Raw genomic sequence first — 12,977 nt, 5'->3', positions numbered from 1 at the left:
TAAAGTGTCAAGGGTTCAGACACACTGCAGCTAATTTTAGTAGATAGAGCAGATACACTTCAGCTTATTTTCCTCTGACTCTCATTCCCCATCCCCAAGCCCTCAGGTACACTCATTACAAGATTCCCTAGAGTCAGAAGGTGGGAGTGGAGTTTCAGTACAGAATGTAGCTCTTGACATCATACTGGTCTGACCAAGGAAAAGAAAGGAGGAGAAGAAAAAAGAGACGGGAAGGAAAGAGGGGAGAGGGAGGGAGATGGGAGGTGGGGTGGGGAAGGGGAGAGGCAAAGAAGAGAAAGAAAAAAAGGAAGAGGGAAAATAAAGGAAAAATGAGAAAGGAAGGAAGCTTGGATAAAGGGAGGAAAAGGAGCAAGAAAGAGAGCGAAAGAAGAACGTGAGAAAAAGAAAGTCCAATATGAAAAGAAATAGAGCCATCATCTGCACTCCAGAATCTCCAAGAGGCAGTGTATTGTTTTCTTGAAATCCCCGAAGCTAAGCAATTCCAAGAATGTTTGGCAAAGCCCTTTTGGGAAGGGTGAGGTGGGGCACGAGGGGGTGTTCACACACACACACACACACACAATACACACACACACACACACACACACGTCCCCCACGCATGATGTGACAGGATTGGGGAGACCTAGCGGAAACCTTCAGGTCACCCAGAGAACTGCTCCTCTCGCTGGTCCTGCAGCGGCGAGGCGGGAGGCGGGGTGAGGGGAGAGCTCCGAAACGCGCGGGGCGCGGAGATGAGCAAGTGGCGAAGCTTGACCGAGAGCAGGCGGGAGCAGCCGCCCAACTCCCGGCGCGGGATCTGCTGAGAGGCCACGGTGAGTCTCTCCGGGTGCGGGTCGGAGGGATGCCCGGGGTTCCTGCCGTCCCCGGGCCCGGGCCGAGGCGGGCCCGTAACCTTCCCGGAGTCCGGCCTCGGCTCGGCGCCGCCGCCCGCCTCCCGAAGCCCGCGCCGCTCCGGGCGCGCCTGAGCGGACGCACGGACCGACCGGCGCTCTGCGGGGCTCCCGGCCCCGCGCGCTCATTGGTCGGGATGTGTCTGCTCAGCAGCCTCCAACTTCTCCTGAATCTCACTGGTGAGTCCTGGGAGAACGAGCTGGCACCTGGCAGCAGGGGGAGAAGGGTCCGAAGGGCGCGAGAGCCCGGGGGGTGGGAGCCGGTGGGACGCACGCGGGGAGAGCAAAGGCGGCCGAGGGGGAGCGGCTGCCCCGCAGGCGCGCCGCGCAAGGTCAGCGGCTCAGGTCCGGCGCGATCCGGGCGCCCGGGACCCCGAGGCCGTGGGCAAGGGAGGCGTGCCCGGTGAAAGAGACGCAGCTGGGACCTGGAGAGTGAAGAAAAGGGGCCGAGAGGGTGACCTGGAGGAGGGCTGTGAAGTGCGGTCAGGGCGACTCTTCAGGTTCATTTCCATAGCTCCCTGCAAGCCCCTGCCTGAGGGAGTTAGGTTTTATTACCAACATCAGAGCTACCTAATTGCAGCGGGGCTGATTTGGGGGTGGGAGTTTGCCATTCCGCTGTACAGACACAGCTTTTTATTTTATTTTATTTATCTTATTTTATTATTTTATTTTAAGCTGGTTTATTTTCATATTGATTTCTGTCAGATTTTCTCATTTGTAACTCTCTTCTATTTTTACTTTTCCTGACCTGAAGATCTTGTCATTATCTCGAACCTTTTCATCTTGCTTAGAATCTTAGTTTCCTATTATATAATTTATGCAGTTAACATACTTAAATCACACAAGGGTTGGTTGGCAGGAGTAAAGGTAGAGTGTTCTTTTGTAGATGAAAGTTTGCTCACTTAATAGGTCTCAATCTATTTGCATTATTTGAAAATAAGGGTAATTGCAGCCTAATATTCCTCTTTAGCCACTTGGTCAAGTCTGTCCACCCCCCCCCATATGATGCAAATGATAATTTTATTAAACTGAAAAGTAGTACCTGATTTACAGTGTCAGCGTTTTGGGACTCCTAATCCAAAAATCAGCTGTGAAGGCTTGTAGCTTCAGTTCTGCTGCATTATTGCTGGGTTCGAGCACTTTAAAACAATTGTCTGATAGTTTCTAGGATTCGATGCTGTGACTTTCCTTGTATGATGCTGCGACTTTTCGTTGTCCGGCTATACTGCATCTGGGAGTAATGTGGTTGGAACACTGTGTCCAGAACTCCATATTACCGGCCCAGCAAACATTTACAAAGGAGAAAACAAGATGATTTCTCTTGAGTACCTGCCTCCTCAGCTTCTCCAGCTCCAGGCTAAATATAAAACCTGTTTCTCCTGCTTCCTGTGCCTCAGTTTCCGTGATACAAACTAATTGCATAGGGTATCCTCAGGCACTCCTCGAAATGTTAATGTAGTAGTAATCTGCTGTGAAGATGAAAATTGCTTAGGTTTCTAAACTTCCTTTTAGCAAACTAGTTATGCTGTAGGTTCTTTGACTTGACTGTGTGATAAAGTTACGTGTATAATCAACTGGTGTGTAAGCATTGCTGCTTTATATTACTTTGAAATTCAGCTTCTGCTTAAGCAAAAATAATCATTTATTCTTTCAGTGATGTTTTCAAGCTGAACTTTGCAAGGTTCTTTGGGTTTAGATCTCCTCATTCTCTATTCTCTTCTTCTGTGGAAGTGTCTATTTTTGGTTTAAGCTTTCTAAGGTATCTCAGTTCAGGTGAAATATGTTAAGGATGTAGGTAGTTTCGCAGATGATGCAAAGATGATATTTGTTTGACATAGGTAAAAGGACTAAACAGCTTCAGTCACTGACTTCATGCCTTATAACAATTTCTGCAGCTGCAGCCTTAGGTGTAGAACCATTAAGAGCCCAGAAGATTTCCTGCAAAAGCCTAGTGATGCTTAAGAGCACCTTTAATTTAACCCCGTGGCTGCTCTGCTTCCTGATCCTAAGTTTACTGTAGAAACTGATGGTTGTTTCTAGGAAAGAACTAAAAAGAGAATTGGCTTACATTATCCCAGGGAAATGTTTCTTTAGATTGTCTTCCGAAATATTGTTAGAGCAGGAGAAGAAATAATAAAAGGAAATATTTGTACAAATGTGATTAATATTCAGATGTTTTTAGGTCAGTCTCTACTTCTTCTAGGGGAACTAGGAAAATTATTCCTTTTATTATTTATCTCTCTGTATGTTGTCCAAGTATTAAATTTGTTCCCATCTTTTCTTTCCCCAACCACCACCCCTATTAAAACTACAAGGACTAGAATCAATGCAATTCCATATCATAACCCCAGGGGTTGTGAGACTAAGCCAACATGAGTTACGTAACCATTAAGGAAGACATTTTAACATTCAGGTACATTACATTCCACTGTTATTGAGCAGACACGGTTTTCATGGTCTAATAAAATGTTTTTATTTGATAGTCCGTCCTTGGTTATAGCCTCATGTAATCAAGGGGACAGCATACTTAAGACTTTGTATCCAGAACTTTAAAGTCCGTTTGTGGTTCACTTATTAATAACTCACCGGGGAGATTAAATTCCTAGTTATCTGCTGGATCTCCTCGGCCACACTTCAGATATAGACTCTGTTTCTACTTTATCCTGTGCCTCAGTTTCCACAAAACACACCCGCTGGGAATTTTGTGTATTCAACACAGATCTTTAACTGTTAGAGCATTTCTGAGCAGTCACTTCATCTAGGAACTAAATTATATGCTTAATTTGTATCAACCTATACAAAGCCAATCTGTTAGTTTATAATGTGTTTTTCTACAGTCTTGCAGAAAAATTGAAGTTGTCTGTGCTTGGTGGATGGCCCACAGAGAATCAATAGGCCTCTAAAAGAAACAATGAAATTGAATATTTAGGTTTATATCCCCTAAATTCCCCTCCTAAATTTATACAGTAAGATCTAAAGTGGCTTTTATTGTATGATCATACAATTTTATTTCAAACAGTGACCAAATATATTTTTTATAAAGGACATTTACTAGTTGTATAGCTTTAGGCAAATTACTTGACTTTTCTGTACCCCAGTTTCCTAAGATATAGAATTGAAATATTAATATTCACCTTACAAAGATTAAATGAATTATTACTTGTGAAGCACAAAGAACTGTGACTGACACATGAGAAGTACTCAAATGTCAGCTATTATTAGTAGAAGTATTAATATTAATGTACATACAAGTTAAACATCTTAACCATTATTACCCTGACCTGCTAGAAGTTTTAAATCATATATTTTTTTCTTCTTCAGTTGCACAAAGAGAACGTAATTAATATCTTTCATCTCTGGAGGTAAATCTTTGGTCTTACGAGTGACCATTTTCAGAATGTTAACCAGTTACTAGATACCCATATCAGCAGTAGTCATAGTTCTGAACTGCAAAATCAAAAGTTGTTTTTAAGACTAAAATAAACCATCACAAGTGTTTGTTCATTTTTGTTTTTATGTATTTCTATTTCAAATTATTGCTTAGTCAAAATCTCAAAGTGTTAGTCATTGATTTCTAAGCTTATAAAGAAAGCCACCAGAACAAGATATAAAATTCACCTTCGACCTTGTCCAAAGTTCAAAGGGGTGAGTTTTAACTTTCTTTAATGATGGTACAGCAATTATTTGCTTATGAACTGCTGAAGGAATCCTACGTGAGTATTTAACTGAGTTTACTTGTCTAATTTTGCTTGGATCTTCTGTGGCATATCAAAAACAAAAACAAAAGCAAAAAGTTGTGATCAGGACCTGTCAGATTCATCTGGCTCTATATTCTTCTCTGTCAGAATCAAAAATTTGACTTTTGACAAAAATTTTTTATTTCTTATTTAATATAAATTATCCTTTTACCTTTATTCAGCTGCATCTAGCATTTGGAAAATTATATATATTTCTTTTTCTCTGGGTTTATTAATTTATTAGAATTTTTAAAAATTTTAAATTTTTTGCAGATTTTAGGTGATGGGCAGATCAGAAAGTCAGATGGATATAACTGATATCAACACTCCAAAGCCAAAGAAGAAACAGCGATGGACACCACTGGAGATCAGTCTCTCTGTCCTTGTCCTGCTCCTCACCATCATTGCTGTGACAATGATAGGACTCTATGCAACCTATGACGGTGAGTTCCTCCCACACCTGTGCACACATAAATGAAGAAGAGAGTGGTGCTTTTCCCATCTACCAAACGAACGTGTTAAGGAGAAAGACAATTAAAGATAGTGCTATAAAGATTCATTTATAAAGTGTGACATCGATATGTCAAAACAGTTAACTTTGACTAAAGTACAATGTCTTTTATGTTTGAGCTAAGTTATTAATTGCCAAGTATACTTAGTGCACTTATGCTTACTTTATGAGGATTCTAATGTATAATTTTATTTGATTAAAGTATACACAATTTTATAGCCAACTTCAATTAGTCAAATTTTGCTGTGTCATTGAAATTCTAAAGGGCTTCACAGAAATTTAAGAGGTCTAATTTGAGTCTTAGAAGTTTTTCACAATAAGGATTAGAAAAGATTGGTTCCTTAATGGCAAAAAAACATAATTAGCAGACTAACACAACTGATAATTTTAATTTAAAAGACCTAGGGCTTAGTGAGTAGAGATGATATAATAAATACACTTTCTTCATAATAAAAATTTTAAATTTAGGATTTGCCTATTTTGTTTCTCTATATTTTCTCTTAACTATTGGCAATGATATATAATGCTCAGGTTTAGTTATTGGTTTAAGGAATTAATTAATTGGCAGCTTTTGGAAGAACAAAAGACAGAGAGAAATTAGAAAATGTGTATTGCAAACATTTATGCATATACTCTCCTTTTTCTAGATGGTATTTGCAAATCATCAGACTGCATAAAATCAGGTAAGAAGATGGTTTTTCAATTTAATAGTTTTATAATTGATGAAAAACATTTAAAAATCAAATGCTAATAGATATATGTCTAAATTTGTTTTCTTTATGCTTTTTCATTATGGATCACTTATTTACAACCAAGGAAAATAAAAATATATTTACGTAGTAGATTAATTGACTTGATTATTATAAAAAAGAATTCCCCTATTCGGCCTTGGTGTGCATGGTAGGGTGATAGAGAACTATATTGCTAGCTTTATGGAGCTTGCCATGTAGTTGGAGAAAAAACTCAGCATGTATGAAATAGTGAGAATCATATCATTCAGTATTAAATTTCTCCACGCAAATCATTAGAGGGATAAAAACTAGGAAAGGAGTGACATGTCATCATTTAGGCTACATGGAGAAGTTGAGATTTGAGAGGGGCCTTGAAGCAGAGCTAGGTTTTGGAAGTGGTGGAATAGAAGAGGGAATTTCAAACAAGGACAAAGAACAATAGGAATAAATCATATTGAGAAGCAGTAAAATTGTAAACTTATAGGTAGGGGCACATTACTGAGAGCATTGAAAATCCATGTTTAGCTTTAATGTCGTAATAACAAAGAAATGGATACTGTCCTGAAGAGATCACTCAATAAAACAAAAGTTGAAAGATGATTCTGGGAATGGTAGGCTGAGTGGATTGAATGGGAGGTGATAAGCCAGGGAGAGTGGGCAGGTAGGGGCTGTTGCTATAATTCAGGTGTGAGCTGAGGTCAGCCTGTGGTGGGATGAGAGAGCTGTGGGACAATGTGAAGGGAGAATTGGGTGGCTCAATAGAATTGACTTGCTAATTGAAGGATATGAATAATTTGAAAATGATACCCACTTTTAAAACCTAAGGGATGCAGGAGAATAGCAGCAGTGCAAAAAATGAGAAGTTAGGAGGTAGGTTTGTATTAGGGAGGGGTGTGACTACTATGGATTTGAACATGTTGAGTGTAAGCCAGGGGTAACATCCAAGTGGGGATAGACAATGAGAAGGTAGTGATGGGGTATTTCAGAATCTCTCAAGGGGTAGGTTTAGGATCTGTCAGCCCAAGGCGTAAAAGGTGAAGCCTTGGGAAAATTCGAGTTCCCAAAAGGAGAAAAGAAAAGGTATAATGGCTGAACTTAAGAGGACATCAAAAACTAGAGCAGAAGGAAAAGAAAAGTCAGAGAATGGAACAGAGAAGTGTATGGAGTTACAGAAGTCACATTCATGAGAATATGGTGAAAAATAAAAAAAGATCATTTAGGCAAGGAAAAGAAGGGTGTAGCTGGGCATAGCACTTGGATATGAGCACAATATTAATGCCATTTGACAAGAGATTCTAAACTTCTTCCAAGAACGAACCTGTCCCAAATGATTTTTAAACATTTTCTGTTAGATATTTTTAACTGTGTTTTTTGTTATGAACTGAACTTGGCAAAATAATGATGACAAAATATTCTTGGGATTTTAGGTTATAGTCTAATATTCCAAATATGTGCCCTTTGCTTTTCTGTATTGTTTTTTGATGAAGAGGAGGATGAGGATGAGGATGATGATGCGGAGGAGGATGTGATTGTCCCCCTGCAGCTTAATTGCACTAGCTGTACTTCTGAGACACAACATGTCTTGAAAGAGACCTGATTGGAATATCAGCAAGATAATAGCAGGCACTTTCCCATCATGAGCTTTCCCAGAAACAAAAGAAGTTTATTCCCCAGGGAAATGGTTGTATAGGGGCCTTGGCTGGAAGATGTTCAGAGTCCCTGTGCCAGAGTTGTTATGTGCCCAAGTTGTCAAAGTTACCATTTGCTCTATCCCCAAGTCCTCCCCGTCCTTTCTCTGTACCAGCTGCCCTAGTCTAGGCTCACACCTATCCTGTTTTGAGAAACTTCCATTTATGTATTGACCTCTTATTATCTCTAAGTTTCTAAGTCCTTCAAAAACACTTGGCATGTCTCTTAAATATCATAATCTATAGGTTCTCTTTCACACAGTCTCTTCTCTCTCTTACTCTTTTTCTCTTTCTGTTTTCTCCCTGAACCGTATCTTGGAAGAGAAATGTATACAATAGAAATCGCTTCAGTGGTAAACAAAGTTGCTGAATAGTTTTGTGTTTTTCTTCATTCTGCTCTGTTGGTTCAGAATCTGTTAGAATACTTTCATAACTCATAGTTATTATTCTTCCTGGATGAAGAAAATAAAGTTGACACTCATCTTTATGGATACTGTCTTGACACCCAAGCACACACACGCAGTCCTCTGCTTGTTAAGAAATCTTTTCTGCCACAGAAAATACAACTATTGCTTTTAGAAGTTGCTGCAAATTAAGGAAACTCTAGGGGAAATTGTGGACAGAAAGAAAGTAATAAAGAAAGGGAGAGAATGAGAAGAGTGGAATGGATGGGAAGGAAAAGGAAGATGGGAAACAAAGATGTTGAAAAACATATAACGTCTCCTGCTAGCAATTCTGTAAATTAACTTTAAAAGAATGGGAGAATTGAAACCTGAGCACAGAAATGCTTCAGAATTGGGAACTTATACCCAAGGTGCTTACTTTAAGTGAAAGCTGGTTCTAAGGAAATCTTTCTCTCTGTGGAAGGGAATATCATGGTAATTGTACTTCTCACTTGGATCCTGTGAAGTCAAGGGATAGAAATCAGGCCATACCAAGGCAAAAATAAAATATTGCAGAAGCCTGTGGGTCACCTTGAAATTGGCATTAGGCATTTAAATCTGAGCATCTATGAATGTAAATATTCATAATATACATAAAATGATGTTTTAATAAACACTTTGAATTAACTTATCTATATATGAAATGCAACAGTATGAAAGATTACAAGAGACTTAAAACAAACACTACTTAACAAGTAACAAATTAAGGCAGTGTACAAAACCCTACTATTAAAGTATGAGCAGTATTCATCTCTTATTTACCATATAAAATTGTTAAAAACATGGAGTTAAAGAGTTTGTATGTGATTTCTCAAACTTCTCCATGTGAATGTAAATCCTGAAACTAGCTCCCATTGCACTGCATCCTTACTAACTCAGAAGATTTCGAGGACTCTCATATGCTTTCCATCATGGGTTCTCAGTCTCATCATTATCAACATTTTGGGCTGGATCATTCTTTCCTGGGGAGAGGTGGCTGTCTGATGCATTATTGGATGTGTAGCCCTGTCCCTGGCTTCTACCCACTAGATGCCTTGTAACACCCTCCTCCCAGTTGTAACAACCAAAAATGTCTCCAGACATTGTCAGATGTCCCCTGGTGCAGCATAATCACCTGTTTGGGTACCACTGGCTGAAATGATCTCAAGAGATCATCCAGTGCTTTTCTCTTTGTGGTAAGCAAAATAATGCCTCCCTAAAGATGTCCACATCCTATCCCTGGATCCTGTGAATATGTCACCTTATAGACAGAAGGGACTTTGCAAATGTGATTAAATTAAGGGTCTCTAAATGAGGTATTATTCTGAATTATCTGGGCGGTGTTGTGCAGTCACATATATATTATAAGGGGAAGGGAGCTGGAGGGTCACAATCAGAGAAAGAGATGTGATAACAGAAGCAAAGGAAGCAGAGGCTGCCGTGATGTGGCCACGAGGCAAGGGATGTGTGTAGCCTCTAGAAGCTGGAAAGAGAAAGAAATGGTTCTCCCCAGAGCATCCAGAAGGAACACAGCCTTGTTGGCCCTTTTTAGACTTCTGACCTCTAGAACTATAAGATAATAGACTTGTGTTGTTTTAAGTCACTAGGTTTATGGTGATTTGCTATAGTGGCAATAGAGAACTAATAATGCACCTTTTATAGTTCCTTTAAGACTATCTTTGAAGAATTAAAACACACACACACACACACACACACACACAGTTTCCTGCCAAGTTGCTGTTTTATTACTAAATTAAGGTGTGTAAGATACAGAATAGAGAAGGAATATTAAATAGATTAATAGAGAAATATAACAATAGCATACAAGAGAATAATAATAGAATAATAACATATAATAAAATAAAAACGGAAGACAATGAAATAGAATAATAACAGCTTACACTCCCTCGAGTGTCTGGCACTGTTGTAAGCAGTTAACGTGTCCTAACACATTTGATCCCTTAATGACCTTATGAGGTAGGTACCATTATACTCTTTTTTCACAGATTAAAAAACTTGGTTTAGGATTCTAGCCCAGGAGGCATCTTGGCTCCAGAGCCTATATTCATGACTTCTCCATGTTGCCTCAAAGAAGACTGGGAGTCTGTCAAATTTTTAATACCCTATGCCTGTACGTGCAGTATATGAGAGCAGATTGCCTCCCCTCCTGCTAGAATTTGAAGCTAAAAGACATAATATGACTCTCAGAGAGTTGAAATATTTAATCTAGACTGAGAAGGAGGAGAAAAAAATATCACTTAGACCCAGAAACCAGTTACTTAACTGAAAACGGTGAGCAGCTTCATCAGTGATTTTAGTACATCAAATGCAACATGGAATTGAGGAGTCTAAAGGACCAAATATTAGCAGTGTAGTCCCGAACTCTCCAGTGGATAGAGAAGCCCAGATACATGAGCTAGACACTTCACAAGAGAGAACCAGGCCACCTGCAGTGTTGGCTCTACAGAGCATCAAGACCTGGATGAAACCCCTCAGAGGTTCAATTTAATTTGATTTCCTTTAATTTTCTACTAACTAACTAAACTTTTGATGAATATTTAATTATTAATACAAGGAAAGAGGTATTCTGCTCACCTGAAAGATATATTCAGCGTGACAAATATATTCACATTCTAATTTATTATCGGTTTTGTGTGGCTTGAGCTATGAACCTTGAAATAAATGAAATTTCCAAATTTCTGGTTTTTCCTGCAAGGGTCTGATCCTAATAATGCCCCATACAAAGTATCTTGGCACCAACTGGCCTCCTTTTGACAGCAACAGGGAAATCTCTGCCTCTCTGGGTCATGGTCTCTTCTTTCTTGCCTGTTAACACCTCAGAAGCCTTTGTGAAGAAAAATGGCACTAGAAAAGTACAGGAAGTACTGCATACTGACTCTTGAGGGCTGCCAGCAAAGTTACAACCTTTCAGAGTAGGAGATGAGGCTATTTTATTACGTAATTAAGTTTGGAAAAAATCCTTCAGGGAATAAGAATGCAGTAGGTATCTGAGTGGAAAAACTGCTGAAGCATACCTTTGTTAATTTAAATGTGGCATGTGGCAATTTGCTTGCGGCAGCTTCCCTGACACCATTCTTCTGACAATTGTATAGCAATATTTGCTTAAAAAATTCTCCAGTCAAAATTAGCATCTATCAATCAAATCCTTTCCAAGAAAGGGAGTCAATTATGTGATGTATACACACATACATAACATATTTTTCTTACCTTCTGGGTAGTTTTTAAACAGTAGAACAACATCTTTTTTTAAATGTGTGGTCAAGGTATGGAAAACATAGATAAGTTGAATTAAGTGGTTAAAGGGAAAGAAAATTAGTAATGCCTTGTGAGCTTATTTGGAATCTAAGTTTGTTTTACAGCTGCAAAAATTACCTATGTGTAAAGGAGAGTGGATATAAATAGAAATTTAGGCTGAGATGAGGATCCCAGCTTGGCCTTGAACATTTTGGAGTGAGGGATATGGGAAATCGGCCCCTCTGCATTTGAAAGGACCTTGCTTTGTCCTGCTCATCACCAAATCCAAGGTGCTTTCCAATAAGCCTTTAACATAATATGAAGCTCAAGTTGATAAAAATTTATAGATTATTTAAGGGACATTTTAGAAAGCGGAGAATTTAAAAGATCATAAAAGGAAAGTTGCACAGCCTTTGAATCTTGAAAAATTTCATTCCATGAGCCCATTCAGAAAAGGAGATATGGGGAGCCTAATGGGGGGCGGGAGTTAGGTGGGGTTGAAGCTAGTTTTGATCCTCTTTCTGGCTGATCAAAAATTGGAATAAATTCTTTCTGTTCAAACTCTCCGAACCCTATACCCACTAGAAGGGCTATCATAAAAAAGATAGAAATACCAGGTATTAGTGAGGATATGAGAAAATGGAACCATCATACATTTGCTGATGGAATGTAAAATATTTCAGTACATCCCAGCTCAAAATGTAAAAACCATTTTGGAAATCGGTTTGACAATTTGTATGAAAATTAAACATATGTTTTTCATATAACCCAGCAATTCCACTCCCAGGTACTTACCTAAGAGAAATAAAAACACATGTCCTCACAAGGACTTTTATTCTGTCATTGTTTGTTACAGAATTATTCATAGTAGCCGAAACATGGAAACAACTCTGATGTACATCAACAGGTGAATAAATAAAATGTGGTATGGCTATAAATAAGAATACTACACAACAATAAAAAGGAACAAACTATGATACATGCAACAATAGGCAAATCTCAAAACTATTATGCTAATAAGCCAGACACAAAAGACTGCATATTATATAATTCTGTTCATATGAAATTTCCAGAAAAGGCAAAATTGTAGAAGAAGAAAAGAGAATAGCTGGGGGTGAGAAAAGATTGCTACAAATGGGCACAGTGGAACTTTCTGGAACATTCTAAAATTGGATTATGGTGATGGTTGCACACCTGTATAAATTTATTACAAATCATTGGGTTATTTATGGTATGCAAATTATTACTCAATGAAATGGTTAAAAAACAATAAAACCACTCTCATCCCTCTTTTCCATCTCTAATGTCTATTTATAAGTAATTATCTTATATCTAGATTATATGTTATTAAATGTTGAGTCCATTAATTCCCATTTTCACAGTATGTGTAGTTTTCAGTGCATTCCAAGTCTTTGCTAAATAACTCAAGCTTCTCACTTTGAGCGAGTACCTATTGTTTGATTATATTCAGGTTATGCTGATGAAAAATCTACAGAGAATAGTAAATCAACTAGGAAGTTAAAGTTATTTCAGAATTAGCTATTGGAAGCATTATTTGCATGTCCTAGGGTTTCACTTTCAGAGGAAGTCGGAGACAGATGGGGATTGTAGGGCCAGGTGGACCAGCCATCTCTGAGTCTGAGTCAGAATGCCAGGTCTACCAGAGAACAGTACCAGGGATAATCCTGCTTCTGGAAAAATTGTTAGTTGTTCATACGGGTT

The 12,977-nt window shown here is 38.7% G+C and overlaps 1 protein-coding gene across 2 annotated transcripts in view; it reads left to right on the top strand.

Annotated features, from left to right (window-relative positions):
• The first annotated feature begins 658 nt into the window (after window positions 1-658).
• Window positions 659-12,977, top strand: part of MME (membrane metalloendopeptidase) — an 84,299-nt gene continuing 71,980 nt past the window's right edge. The window contains exons 1-3 of one of the 2 annotated variants that reach the window (XM_039857437.1): window positions 659-833; window positions 4,922-5,091; window positions 5,807-5,842. In XM_039857437.1, coding sequence (XP_039713371.1) covers window positions 4,932-5,091; window positions 5,807-5,842 — 196 coding nt within the window. In that variant the 5' untranslated portion in view covers window positions 659-833; window positions 4,922-4,931. Of the gene's footprint in view, window positions 834-967; window positions 1,092-4,921; window positions 5,092-5,806; window positions 5,843-12,977 lie in introns of those variants that run through there. The other variant, XM_039857438.1, reaches the window with a different exon arrangement.

Source organism: Pteropus medius, unplaced genomic scaffold (assembly GCF_902729225.1).
Source record: "Pteropus medius unplaced genomic scaffold, Ma_sr-lr_union100, whole genome shotgun sequence".
Classification (NCBI taxonomy): domain Eukaryota; kingdom Metazoa; phylum Chordata; class Mammalia; order Chiroptera; family Pteropodidae; genus Pteropus; species Pteropus medius.
This window is presented reverse-complemented; position numbering and strand designations above follow the sequence as displayed.